This window comes from Drosophila suzukii, chromosome 2R, assembly GCF_043229965.1.
Source record: "Drosophila suzukii chromosome 2R, CBGP_Dsuzu_IsoJpt1.0, whole genome shotgun sequence".
Lineage (NCBI taxonomy): Eukaryota > Metazoa > Arthropoda > Insecta > Diptera > Drosophilidae > Drosophila > Drosophila suzukii.
In genome coordinates this window covers 4,999,056-5,012,546 of record NC_092081.1, presented here as the reverse complement: position 1 = coordinate 5,012,546, position 13,491 = coordinate 4,999,056, and the positions used below count along the sequence as shown (strand labels likewise).

The 13,491-nt window shown below is 41.0% G+C and overlaps 3 protein-coding genes across 3 annotated transcripts; 1 reads left to right on the top strand and 2 right to left on the bottom strand.

Moving 5' to 3' along the window:
* Positions 1-4,621: 4,621 nt before the first annotated feature.
* LOC108017897 (kunitz-type serine protease inhibitor bitisilin-1) lies at positions 4,622-5,353 on the bottom strand. Its single transcript, XM_017085067.4, has one exon. The coding sequence runs from the start codon at positions 5,268-5,270 to the stop codon at positions 4,923-4,925; it is 348 nt and encodes a 115-aa protein (XP_016940556.3). The 5' UTR covers positions 5,271-5,353; the 3' UTR covers positions 4,622-4,922.
* A 627-nt stretch (positions 5,354-5,980) lies between these two features.
* On the top strand, positions 5,981-11,661 carry FANCI (Fanconi anemia complementation group I). The gene is made up of 13 exons (XM_017085770.4): positions 5,981-6,158; positions 6,228-6,682; positions 6,741-6,976; positions 7,040-7,149; positions 7,204-7,654; positions 7,708-7,796; positions 7,858-7,970; positions 8,022-8,287; positions 8,355-8,698; positions 8,756-9,096; positions 9,161-9,492; positions 9,551-10,322; positions 10,385-11,661. The coding sequence occupies exons 1-13, from the start codon at positions 6,060-6,062 to the stop codon at positions 11,301-11,303; spliced, it is 4,527 nt and encodes a 1,508-aa protein (XP_016941259.3). The 5' UTR covers positions 5,981-6,059; the 3' UTR covers positions 11,304-11,661.
* A 487-nt stretch (positions 11,662-12,148) lies between these two features.
* Positions 12,149-13,411, bottom strand: BaraB (Baramicin B). Its single transcript, XM_017084964.4, has 4 exons — positions 13,252-13,411; positions 12,973-13,185; positions 12,321-12,916; positions 12,149-12,265 (listed from the first exon to the last, which is right to left on the bottom strand). The coding sequence occupies exons 1-4, from the start codon at positions 13,301-13,303 to the stop codon at positions 12,260-12,262; spliced, it is 867 nt and encodes a 288-aa protein (XP_016940453.3). The 5' UTR covers positions 13,304-13,411; the 3' UTR covers positions 12,149-12,259.
* Between the last annotated feature and the right edge of the window lie 80 nt (positions 13,412-13,491).

Here is a 13,491-nt window from a genome sequence, read left to right as displayed (position 1 = left end):
ACGATTATGAAACCAGGGACAGGATAAAATTTTTAAAATACATATACAATTATATTTTTGCTTTGATTTTGATTTTTTAACTAAAAACTGCCAAAAAATATTTATGCTTTGACAATTCAGAAATAACACTTCTTTCTTTTAACAATTAATAAATATTTTTTAAATCACACGGAATATAAAATAAAATAGATTGATTAAAAGATAAAAAAAAACTCAAATTGTAAAATTTGTTTTAAACAATGTATGTACTTTTCAAAATTTGTATCAAAATTAATCCAAAGATACGTTTTTCTCCATCGTAGTATCACGCATGCACAAATATTATACCCAGTTGCTTGTAGAGTAAAAGAATATATGGAACGTTCCATATCAACCCTCCGATCACCGTTTTCTCGTTTTTTAAGTGCCGCATTTACTAATATTTATCCTCATATCTTTTGCGCTATGTACGCGTTAGAGAGCTTAGAATATATTATATTCACCGGGATTTAAAGATGATAGCGTTTCCGACCCCACAAATTAAATATATTCTTGATCAGGATCACTAGCTGAGTAGATCTAGCCATGTCTGTCTGTTTGCCCGTTCGAAGGCACGCTGAGATATTGTAAACTATAATAGCTAGAGCTAAAGTCTGTAGTCTGACGCCAATACTTTTGAAGATTTTTTAAAATAAATTGAAAATTTTTTTTTCAATAACAATATAAATAAAAACAGTCTTTTATTATTATTTGTATACCCTTTACTCTTAGGAAATATGCAAAAATATGATGAAAAATAGGTAAAAGGCAGAAAAAAGCGCTTCCGACCCTATAAAGAATACAAATTCTAGATCACGATCAATAGCCGAATTGGTACATGTCCCTCTGTCCGTAAGAACGCTGTTTTCTCGAATTCTATAAAAGCTACAAAGTTGGTATTAAGCGTGTGGATTCTGGAGATTCTTTCCACCCACACGCTAACACCCACAAAAACGTCCGTATGAGCGTCTCGTAAACCTTAAAAGCTAGAAAGTTGAGATTAAGTACATATGTGATTCTAAAGATTATTAAGCATCGGAAGTGTATTTCAGCAGGGTTCCACGCCCAACGGAACGCCCACAAGCCACCTACGTTTTCAAAGATTACAATATAAAACACACTTTATTATATTCCTATTGTAAATACCTTCCAGCACGCCGTAAATTTTTTAAATCGGAGTATAAGTTAATACGTAATCATTTTTCGTCAGTTTCTTGGAAGAAACCGACTAGTGACGTTACAGCCAAATAAGTTAGACAAAAGTGAAAAACGTAGAACGTAAAGATGTAAGGCAGATGAAACGAAAAATTTGTATTTTTTTAAAGTTTCTTAACTGATTAACGGGTATCTGATAGTCGAGGCACTCGTTTTCCCGATTACAAGTAAAAACGGAAGCTCCTAAATTGCACTTCTGTCGTTACGTATACGCCACGTAAACAAGGCGAGACTTGAGCTCCCTGCTTTTCGTTTATCATTTCCATTATGCATGGTAGCTTCGTTGTTTGCGCTTTTATGCATATTTGCACTATCAGCTGCACCAACAATGCTGGGCTTGTCTTGTTTATTACTACTACTATGTATTTTTCCCACCACCAGCTTCGCCGGCTCAAAAAGCAGCGGGAAAAAACAAAGAACCGACTTTTACTGGCTGCTTACACTAAGGTTCATCGACTTGGGCGGCTGGCGGTAAAGGGGCATGTTTTGGAGGATGGGTAGCTCCATCCGCCGAGGGTTTGTTGTTGGGACCTGTGGTCGCCCGACTCGTGATGCCGCTGCACTTATGTCAGCTCAGCGTACGTGTCTTAAATAAATACATGCATAAGTTCGGTAAGCAAACAATTGCGATTTAAAATTGCATTTGTTTTATTGCCGCTGAAAAGGCGGAAAATTTGTTATTGTGAGGTTTTCATGGCGTGCTGCATTTTAATTATTTTTAGCCACAACAAACGGCGAAAATTTTTCAAATTTCTTTAGCTCCTATTTTGCCATTATTTTTCCATGCTGGCTGCCTTTGTTGCAATGGTTGTTGTTGCTGCTGCTATGGATATGCAGGTTAAAAAGGTTTATTGACTCCTCAGCAGCATTTTGTTAGCCATTTGTATTGTTGTATGGTATATTGCCGATTGGCCAATGGCGAGAATATGCCAGAAGCTTAGCCGAGTTCGGAACCCGCCTGTCGGCATTGCGAAAAGAAAAGTTGCGCATGCGCAAACTTGATTGAAGCTCCAATGCCGCTCCCCTCACTTCCCTTCGATATTGTAGAATTGTTGAGCCAATTTCATTGTGAATTAGTAAATCCAACTTAATAAATTATAACATTGATTGGGGTAGGGTGAGAGACAGTTTTTAAGAGAAACACGGAAGGGCACTGCAAAACACTCTTCAATCGGAGACTTTTATAGATTTATGTATATAATAACGTTAACATAAAATGGGAACTTTGATTCCTTTACAGAATTTTATGGTTTGGTTTACAAAGGAGTCACTCTGAGTTCGAAAAAGTTATAAAGCTAGTGTTCACAATGTAGTAAATATATATAAATACATTTGTGAGTTGCAATCGGCTTTCTATTACAACTTGTAAGTGCAAAGCCAAATTTTTGCTTTCTGCAACAGGAATCTATTAAAGTTATACTTTTCTAAACTGTTTCATTAAAAAAAGATGCCACATGTAATCAATAAATGGAATGTTGACATCCAGTTTCTAAAAATAAAACAAGAATTTATTTGTTTTCTCGGATTGAAATGATTTAGTTCCCTGGAGCAGTCGAATGAATTGGGATTGACCAATGTCCAGAGTCTCTCTGTGGAAGGGTATCAAAAACACTGATGGAGCTGGAGCAGCAGCCGGTCCATTTGCCGTTGGGGATGTTGTAACTCCCCGGTTGGGCCCGCATTTTCGCATTTTGTTTTGGCAAGCGGCTTCAGGTCATTGATCCAACGATTTTGTTGTTCGCAAACGAGCCCATTAACTATTTATACGAACGGGTGCAGGCCCGCACATTAATAATCTTGGAAAATTGCCCAGTCCCAGATCGAGACCCTAGTCCGAACCCAAGTCGGGCTTTTGCCCTCGGCGGCGTTTCGCTTCGACGACTCCGTCTTCGAATTCAAATTATGCATATTGGCTGAATCAGATATTGGGTTATTTCTTTCTTTACTTCGTCTGGCTTATTGCCAATAGCTTAGTATAAATATGAATTCGCACCTTTCAATTGTTTATGTTTACTTGCTTTGACTTTGGTTCGGATTCGGTGTTGGAATCAGTGTCTCACCGGTTGTTTGTCCATCTGTCCACGTCCGAATGACGTACCGTACCCCATCCGTGCGTTTTTCTACCGCTGACGTAGTGGTTTGCCTAGACCCAACTACGTGGTCCACTCATCCACCCGTATTTGACCTTTGCAGCTTGTGATCTTGTTTGCTATTGCTTGGCTCTGCGATCGATCGATCGATTGATCACCGATCGCATGAATGGGCCAGTTTTGCATTGAGAGCTTGAGCTCCGCTTTGGACCATTTCCAAGTGAAATCTATGAAAGTTAAGCTGATATTGGCCTCTGGCAATTGCGCCAAGCAATCTCTCACACTTTTGAGGCCGTTGAAAATTGTTTTCGCGGGTTTTGGCTTAGGTAACCCAATCAGTAGTTTACTACTATGTTTATAAATATTCAGACAACCAGTTATCTATCTTTAGCTCTGTTTTTAAGAGATTGTTTGGTTATCAACAAACATTTGAAACAGCGAGAATTATCTAGAAACTACGGTTATAGCATTGGCTTGCATTCTAAACTAGCATTCAAAACAAGGCTGCCATACACATATAGCCTTTTCTAGACTGTTCTATTGTTGTATGATATAGCCAGAAAAAATTGTATTTGAATTCAACTTTAATACATTTTCAAGAAGTCTGTCCCTTTATGCAGCTTCCTGCCTTTTCTTTTTAAATTAGTTGTTCTTTTTGTCAGTTTTATTTTACATCTGCGCTTTTCAGAATGGCGGCGCAGATTCCATCGCAAAAATTCTTATTAAAAAATCATTTAATATATATTCTGTAACACTTAGAATGTTAATTGAAATGTTTATACTACGAACTGTACTACACAGAGAAAACTCTGACTTTCTCATCTGAGTTGAAAATGTTCTCAAAAACGTAACGATATTTTGGAAGTTGCAAATATTTTCATTTTGCTCAAATAAAATTGAACTTGCGTTATTTATGTACATTGTATGTCTCAACAAATAAACTATTAGTCCAGTCAGTAGCGCATACTTATCATAAAGTTGTAAAATAAACTCAATTTAACTTTTCGTTTATCACCATTTCGGTCTAGTATTGAAAACAGTGATAACAAAATGTACTTACGCGGTTTTTAAAAACGATGGCTCTCAATTCAAGAACAATGTACGTGAATACTTGGTGGTGAATACTTTGCTTAAAGAGAATCACGTTATGTGAAACTTATATGTTCTGTGGAGTGAAACTTGGTTTATGAAAACCAAATAAGTAATATTCCGAAGTGGTTCCATACCTACTTTAATTTTTCTATGTAAGAAAAACCTCCCACTTTGCCATTCCTCACATCAGTAAAAAAGACTCCAAATTTATTTTCTATAAAATGTTTTATTCCATAAAAATATTTTATCACAATAACTTAAGCTCTAGATGGGTGGCGGGCGTCGAACACCCAAAAAATACAACATAAATGGATCAATGACAGAAACTACATAAATATTAGGTAGAAGAGACGGTTAATCGCATGGATTGTGATGTGCGTGAGTTTTAAAGTAGAGTATTCTGCCTTTGTTTCGCTATTTTTCAGAGCTCGAAGGAAAAGCAGGCGCCTTTGGCAACACGTCCGCCGTGAAAGGCCGATCCCCATCCGGATCTGGATTCGGAGGTCCTTACATGCCCTCACAGGTGGACATGCAGTCCTTGTAGCTGGAGAAGTTGTTCTCGTTGCCGTCGCAGCCGCCAAATTTGAACTCCACGCACTTTTTCTGCTCCGGATCGTAGCGCCATCGGGGGATCAGAGCCCGGCAGACTCCCTTGCGCGCCGGCATCAGGCAGAACTGCTCCGGATGAGTGTTGCGCCCGGTGTTGGCCACATCGTCCAGCGAGATGGCGTCGAAGAAGTCGCTCACGTCGTCGTACAGGTCCATGGGCCTCGCCTCGCTGCTCCCGGCCAGAAGAAGGAGCACCGCTGCCAGTACCGCACATCCCACTCCCAGGGTTTTCAATTGTCCGCGCATTTTTCGTATTTAAATTTGGTACTTCTTATTTTCACTTGATCACTTGGCGATTGGCTTCACGCAACTGGTGGCGCTGCAGCCTAGCTTTTGGTTTTATACGCCAGATCGTAGTCCAAAGGGGGTGATGGTGAAGGGAAACGGATGGATACTCCCATCTAAGAGCCACATAAAGCAAGCCAGCAGAGCTTTCAGTTCGACTTCAACGCTCTTAAGTCACTCTTCACTAGAGCTGCTTCGGCCTGAAACTGAGCAATGCTAGACGATATTGAAAGGTGTTTGAAATATTTCGTATACTTGAGATGCATACTCCTCAAGAGATTAAAACATTACATGGTGTACCAATGGTTCTATGGGTGAACTTGAGACTTAAAATATTCGTATAAAAATAAGAATATAGCCATTTTTCAAATGATATCTTGCACAATAAGTACACACAACACATCTTTAATGTTAATTAGTTGATCTAATTATACCGAAACGGAACCTCTTTATTTACCTGACTTAAAATATGTGTTTCCAAATTTATGTAAAATTTGAAGAACTAAAGATTCAAGTACGTACTAGTTAGTTTAGTTTTGCCTTTTAGATGTTTCTCATTCTGACTCTAATTCATTAATATTTAGTTATTATCATCACTTTGAAAGTCGCGCACAGTTATTAGCTATCGATGCCTATCTGTAGTGCTATCGATAGTTCCGTCGTGTATTTGCCATCTCTAATTTGGAGTAAGTGGTGAAATTGGCGCCACTTAGTTTAAATTGTTATTTATTTGCCAAAAAAGAGTTAAGAATGGCACGCGACTCGATTCTGACGTGGATGCGAAGCCTGGGGGAGAAGGGGCGTCAAAGTGAACTAGAATTGCTGATTCAGAACACTCCAGTAGAGGAGGTAAGAGTCCCTGAAGTTCAAGGCAAAACTCCGTACATACTTTCGCTGATTTATGTTTATTTTTGATAGTTAAAGAACACTCTCAAGAGCACGATGACCCGCAGCGAAGGGATAACCTTTTGGAATTACCTCCTCCTGGGCTTCAATCCGGATAGCAAGGATTCCGTGGCGAAGCGATTCGACTGCGTTCGCAGCTTTATGGACGGACTAAGCAGCATGGAACTGAGCTATAAGCAGACCTTCGATCTGATCACACGTCTATCCCAGGACCTGGTCACCTTCCCCTCCGACCAGCTGGCCTGGATCGTGGAGCACTGCATGGACGGGATGCGGCAAGGAGACGCCAAGTGCGTCGGCTGGAAGGATCTGCTGCCAGATGCACTATCTCTGCTCTTGGTCAGGCCTCGGTTTCTTCTGCACGGCGTCTCCATGGACGGAACTGAGTTTAGGAACACCACCGTGAGGAGTATAGCGACCATGCAATGGCCAGCCACGATCCTTACTCCGATTGCAGACATGTTCAAGTGGGTGACAACCTGCAATTGTTTCGCCTTCTCCACCTAACCAGTGATTTCTTCTTAGGTCCATAAACCTCAGCAGTGGAGAAATCTTGACAGTCCTCAACAAATTCTCTGGCGCCCTGCAGGAGCTGTCGCCTATGGAGCTGCCAGCACTGTGCTTCCAGCTCTTCTCCATGTGTAGCACTGCATCACAGTTGATTATTCCATTGCTGGCCCTGGAGAAGTACTTTTATCGTAACTATTACAAACGTCTGTTCTCCGACATGTGCAGCAACTCCACAAACTTGGATAGCATTGGTAAGCTTAATTTTGACTGTTAGTCTTGAACCATATGTATTCTGTGCATTCCCTGCTCTTTAGACTCGTTTTCGGACAAGGAACTAAGGGAGGCGGAGGAGACTATCCTGCATCATTTGAACTACTGCACCATGTACAAGCTCACTGAAAAGCACTTGGCCATAATGCTGAGGGTAAGCTCTTTAAAAGTATGTACATTTTTGGTCGCTCCATAACTCAAATTACAGAACTTCCTGCATATGCCCGATGTGATCCTAACTCCGTTTATGCTCAGCGCCATCATATCGATGACTAGCATTAATCGTGACCCAGAGTCGGCAAGGATCTCCCATTCCATTTTGTTACCCTTTCTGCGTAATGTGATCAAGAACAACGAGGAAGAGCGTACATTGGCAGACTACTCCGTGTGGTACCGTGATACATTGCAGCGCAAACAAGTCGATTTGCAGCAGGTGTTCATGGTGCTCATAGACCAGAACAAGGATGGGAAGGATGTGATAACGCCTGGGCTTGTTCACCTCGTGTTTTACCTTCTGAAATCCAATTCGCCCAAGATGCACACACTGGCCATAACGTTCCTCACTAAGTTTATACGCAAACGATTTATTTTCGGTCAGGGCATTATAAAACTTATTTCCGAGTGGATGATAGTATACCAGGATCAGAATCAATTCTCAGGTAGCTAAACTAATCAACCTTGATAATTCTTAATTAAAAGAGGTTTTTTTTAGAATGCCTTACTCTTTTAAGTGTAGCTGACACGTACACAGTCTCCGAGTGCATTAAGACCATTCAAACTGTTATGGAGCACATGCAATGGGCAAGTTTACAAGTGGGATTTTACAACTTTTAATAATATTTAATCTTTGTAACTACTCTAGTTGTCTGGTGAGCAATCCATGCGCATGATGAACTTCATTCTTCCTTTGTTAAAAATTTCCAATCGGGTTCGCGATGCGCTGATTGACGTGCTTTGCAAGGCAATGAGCTCTAGGTGAGTATTACTACATTCTTCCCCCTATATCACTAATTTTTGCTCTTTTAGTGGTATTCAAAAACGACGAATGGCTATTTACGGTTTCTGTATGATCCTCAAACAGCTTAACAATAGCAATGCCATACGCCAGACCTCAAGTGCCACTAGTTTCTGCACGCAACACAGCATTTCTGGATATTCCATGATGACCCAGAACACACTGGGAAGTCGGAGTAATCCCCAACGAAATTTCGACATGCTTACATTGGAAATTATTGGAATGCTGCGAAACTGCTTGCAGCAACAATTTGATATACGAAGCACCCTCTATGAGAGTAAGTTGTGCAATATTTTAGTTCATCTCAGAACTCACGATTAATTCATGAAATGTATCTTATAAAGATCTTCAGAGAGCCGTCGAGCTTAATGCAAAACTAGTGCCCCATGTGCTGCAAGTTATTGATTGGCACTTTCGCAGCTTTTTCGACACCCCGTCCGCAGAAGATGCTGGTGATGATTTAGACACAGTGTTTCGCATTCGCTACGATCAGTTGGTTAGCTCCAGCGATGATCAACATATGGAGATTCAGCTTAAAGATAACTTGGGCAAGTTGATTCAGTTCGTAGCCAACTGCTTGGCTGTTTTCGAGCGAGCTCCTTCGGGCTACGACACTCGTGAGATGAATCGGCTCCTGGGTTTTTGCGTGGACCGTATGGTAGCAAACAGATTGCCATTGGAAGACATAGTAAGTGAAGATAACCCTTTTTGAATTATAGATAATATATGAATACATTATTTTTAGGCGCCCCCAGCAACACATCTAAAATGCGCCCTGGCATTGCAACAACTTAACATTATTGAAGGGATAATTTGTCACTTATTGCTAAGATCAAAACCACAAAACGGTGCTGTTTCTCAGATTTTACCGCTGTTCAATCAGCATTGTAAGCTGATGGATAGTCTTAAGGCTTTGGGTGACGCTTCTAAAAAAGCTCATAAGCAATTGAAGCAATCGGCCAAGAATAATAGCACATCCGCCTGCAATCTGACATTGAATGGTGTCCCAGTAAAGACCATGTGCACCCAACCTGAAAATATTTGGGATCTTGCCATTCTAGATAAACTGCTGCATCTGCTCCTTGAGTGAGTTGACTTGATATTTGTTCTATCTACCTTTTTAATTGTTTTTTTTTTTAAATATTTTCAGTGATATAGTTGCCTTTGCTGCCCCTGAAAAAACTGTCCCCTTCCGTTCCAACGAGCCTCTTGTTCGTTATGTTTTATCGGTTACGGCCATCAGAGTGGAATCTATTCGCCTAGAGCCCGACTACAAGCAACTAGCCTACAGCAAACGTACCTTCAAGCAGTTGACGGACATTACCAAGGTTATTTATGAGCGCTGCATTCAGCAACTGCCCGAGTTGTGGCGGGACTTTGACATTCAGAGCGCAGCCCTAGCCACTCAGTGTTTTGTGGAATGCTTACGGACAGCACATGAAACTTATTCGAAGAAGTTTCAAGATTTTGTCAAGTCTTTTGGTAAGACAAGAAATCCAATGATGATCTAAATTATGTGCTATTGTGGTGAAACTTTCAGATATGGCATCTATTAAGGGAAACCGAAACAAGGAAGTGGTTTACATTGTTCAGGATGTTTTGGACGAGTATATGACGGAATATGGCAGCGATGATTCAATTTGTAAAGACGAATTTATTGCCAAAATACCTGTTGGACTTTTGGAGTCACTTGAAATTCTGTTGGATCATATTGACTACGGAGATCGTGCCGCCACTGATTCTTACACTTGGCTCTTAAGCTTTTGCAGCAAAAACGAGATTCTTAATAGCGAAATGGGCTTGGTGCACAGAATGCTTTTCATTCAGCGGCAAAAGACCCACTTGGGTCCCTTTTTCGACAATGTTGCCAGGCAGTTGGGTCTGGTACTTGGCGTCCAAAATGAAGCCGCACCATCAGATTCCGTTGAGCTAACTCTAAAGTCGATAAGTGCGGTGACTGCCGAGAGTTGCTTGCAGCACCTTTACACCGCTGTCCAAAAGCAGCTCACAGATGTGGATTATTTTGTGACCAAGGCCAACAATCTAAGCTTCAAATGCCAAGTAGTTCCCGAAATCGATCAAATATATTGGCGGGGTAATTTGGACGCTATGGATCGTAGTATTTGCACACAAATAATCCACATATCTCGCACTTTGCTGGTGCTCACCAACGTTTGCATTCCATTGGGATCTTCTATGGACGGACTTATGAAACTGCTAATCCAGCACTACACTGTCATGAAAAACCTGACCAAGCACTATATATCAAGCTACACATCAGATGCCGGCATTGAAAATATTCGTAGCACTAAGTAAGTTGTTTATCCAATCGTTTTTTTCTTAAGAATTAAACTAAGTTGTCTTTCCTTAACAGATTTGAACTGCTATTACGAGATGTGGGCAAGCAACTTCCGGCAAATGTCTATGAGCTTATTACGTACATAGAAGCTAATACGCTTGATGAGGAAGCGCAGCAGCATATTAAAAAGCGAAAAGTTCTGGCAGAACGTGCTAAAGTTCTGAGAGAGACCCGTCTTATTCCCAAGGTGATAATGGTAATCGAGGACTTCAACAAACACATTATTCTTCTGTCAAAGAAGCTTAAAAGCCAGAACAGGCTAACAGATTACCTCCACTTGGGGACCATGCGCGACTTTGATATTAAGTCGACAGATCTGAGAGCGGCCATAGAGCGCAGTATATCGGATGGTCGCAATATTTCCATAGAAGACAGCAATGCCGAGGATCAGGATCCAGATCAAGATGAGGATGAAGATAAGGACAGTGACGTTCAATCCACGACATATCCTGAAGAGTCCGAAGAGGAGAATGTAGAACCCGTTGTAGTGGAGAAATCAGGCCAGCGCCGGAGGCGTGCTCTTAGCAGCGAAACAGAGACCTCTCAACCGAAAAGGAAAAGAGGACGCAAAGCTGACGAAAATCCAGAGGGAAATATCCAATACGACGATCAAGAGGAAGAGCATCCTGAAACGACTTCAAAATTGAGGTGGAGTAAGAAAGATTCAAAAGACCAACAACAAAAGCCTTCTCAGGCGTTAGAGTCGAGTAGAGCCACTCGAAAATCCTGGGCTCGGACAGAAGATGCAAGCAAAGCCAACCAAAAATCCGATGTTTGGCCATCAGATGAAGTAAATACAAAAAAGAAATCGAATGCTTTGAAAAAGAAAGCAGCGGAACCAACAGAAGAACTTCCTAAACCGGAAGAACCCGTTGAAAAGAAAAAATCGAATCCTAGTCGTCGACTAGGTATCCCTCGATCTATGAAGAAATAATATGGTACAGAAATTTGTTTGGCCTGAATCTGTATTAATGTGTGTAAAAATTCTACAGAAATTTCATCCAAAGAGATGTCTGCGTACCCCCGAATATGAACGAATTTATATCTAATTTTAATTCGATTCGAAATGTATTGTAACAGTATTTTTAATGCCATTAATATTTTATGTTCATTTGTTTAAAGCCTTTAAGCCTGTCTTTCTGTTAACTACACTACTCCCTTTCTCCCTATCTATCTGTGGATGATAAATTGTGTACTTTCATCTTTACATCATTTTAAATATATAATTTATTACTATAATAAACAACAAAAATTTAAAAAGTCAATAAATAAAAGATGTAATAAGAAATGAAGGGGGAAATGTCGCTTTTAATATATGCATGAAGATGCAATCTTCTGGGAACGAAAACGAGAAGCTGTAATAACGCGGGTCAACAAAATTGCACTTTTCAAAAGGTGTAGGCTTAGCTGTACAAAATCTGAACAAAATGTGATATCTCCGTAGACCTAAGGCATGTTTGCTTTAAAAAATAACTCAAAAAATTCGTCGGTGTCATAAAATCTACAGATATAGTTTTGTTTGTATGTGTTTCAGAGAAAGTAATCTCTGAACTAAGGAACATTTTATCAAAGCCTACTATTTGGTCATATTTTATTCGTCTAATTGATTTTGAAACGGGTTCACACCGATATTTGCTGTTTCAAAAAAATTTAGTTAGAACAGATTTCTGTCGAGCCCCTGAACACGCTCGACCTCAGTGCAGAATCAAAAACTTTTCAGAGTTATTTTAATGTATTTTTAAAAATTTAAATGCTGATTTAAGTAAAAATATAAAAAAGTATATTTTAATTAGTATATTTTTTATTTAACTGAACATTTAACTAAACATTAAATAATTAGTACTTTAGATCTCTAATCAATCCTTGGAAAAATATTGAGGCATCCCATCTTTAGTACTGAAAATAAATGGATATTTGTAAACGAAACTAAAAATAGCTATCTTATACTTACATTCTGGGTAGCTCCATGACCAGAAATTGTAACGCTACCATCGCTGCCGACGGAGACTGTTCGTCCGTCCGGACGCTTCCACACCGAAACACTATCATCCCAAATGCCGGCCTGATCGTCACGAGCTACAAAATTCTCGCCTTGCACGCGAGCATCGTTGATGCTGCGGCTGCTCCTTTGAACCACAAATCCTCCAGGTCCAACGTCTACCGTTCGACCAGGTCGCTCCACATGAAACTGGGGACTGCGGGCACTTCGTTGAACCACAAATCCTCCGGCACCCACATCCACAGTGCGACCAGGACGCTCCACGTGAAACTGGGGACTACGGCGGCTCCTTTGCACCACAAATCCTCCGGCACCCACATCTACAGTGCGACCAGGACGCTCCACATGGAACTGAGGACTTCGGGCACTTCTTTGAACCACAAATCCTCCGGCACCCACATCCACGGTGCGACCAGGACGCTCCACATGGAACTGAGGGCTACGAGATACGCGAGGGGCTCGAGCCACAGGTCCATACCGTGAATCCTGGCCAACGGGATAGACTGGCTGACCGACAGCAAGACCTGGTCCCCTAATAGTATGAGTTGCTTTAAGCGAAAATAGTTAATATTTATCTAAAGAACTGGACAAAGATCCGTTCTACCTGGTCCTCCCGCCTTTCTTTGGTGCACATAGGTGTTTCCCTGTTCATCCGTATAGACATGTTGTCCTGGCGACGATGTGTGCTGGAACTGTCCACCTACTCCTGGCACATTGTAAACTCCATCGTTTTGGCCTCGAATATAGACCTGGTTGCCAGGTGTTCCGAAAACATGAGGCCCATTACGACCGTCGTATGTCTGTTGGGGATCGGCAGCTACGGGAGTAATAAAACACGTCCATTAATCGCCGTTGGGTGCGGCCATGGGAAGGGGTTGCTCACCGACGAACAAAAGACCGCAAACGATCGGCACGAGTAGTCCAAAAAAATGCATTGCGACCTGTGTTCTCTGACGGAATGCTGAGCTCTAACTAACTGGCTTGACTTGCTCGTGGTATTTATAAGTAGCTGCGCAGTAGTCCAAGATCAGGTACCCATCAAATTAGCGACAGCCTCTGAAAAATTCCCAAACGTATGTGTTGATAAGGGAGCACGAATGGGAATTTCAGAACCAATCGAACA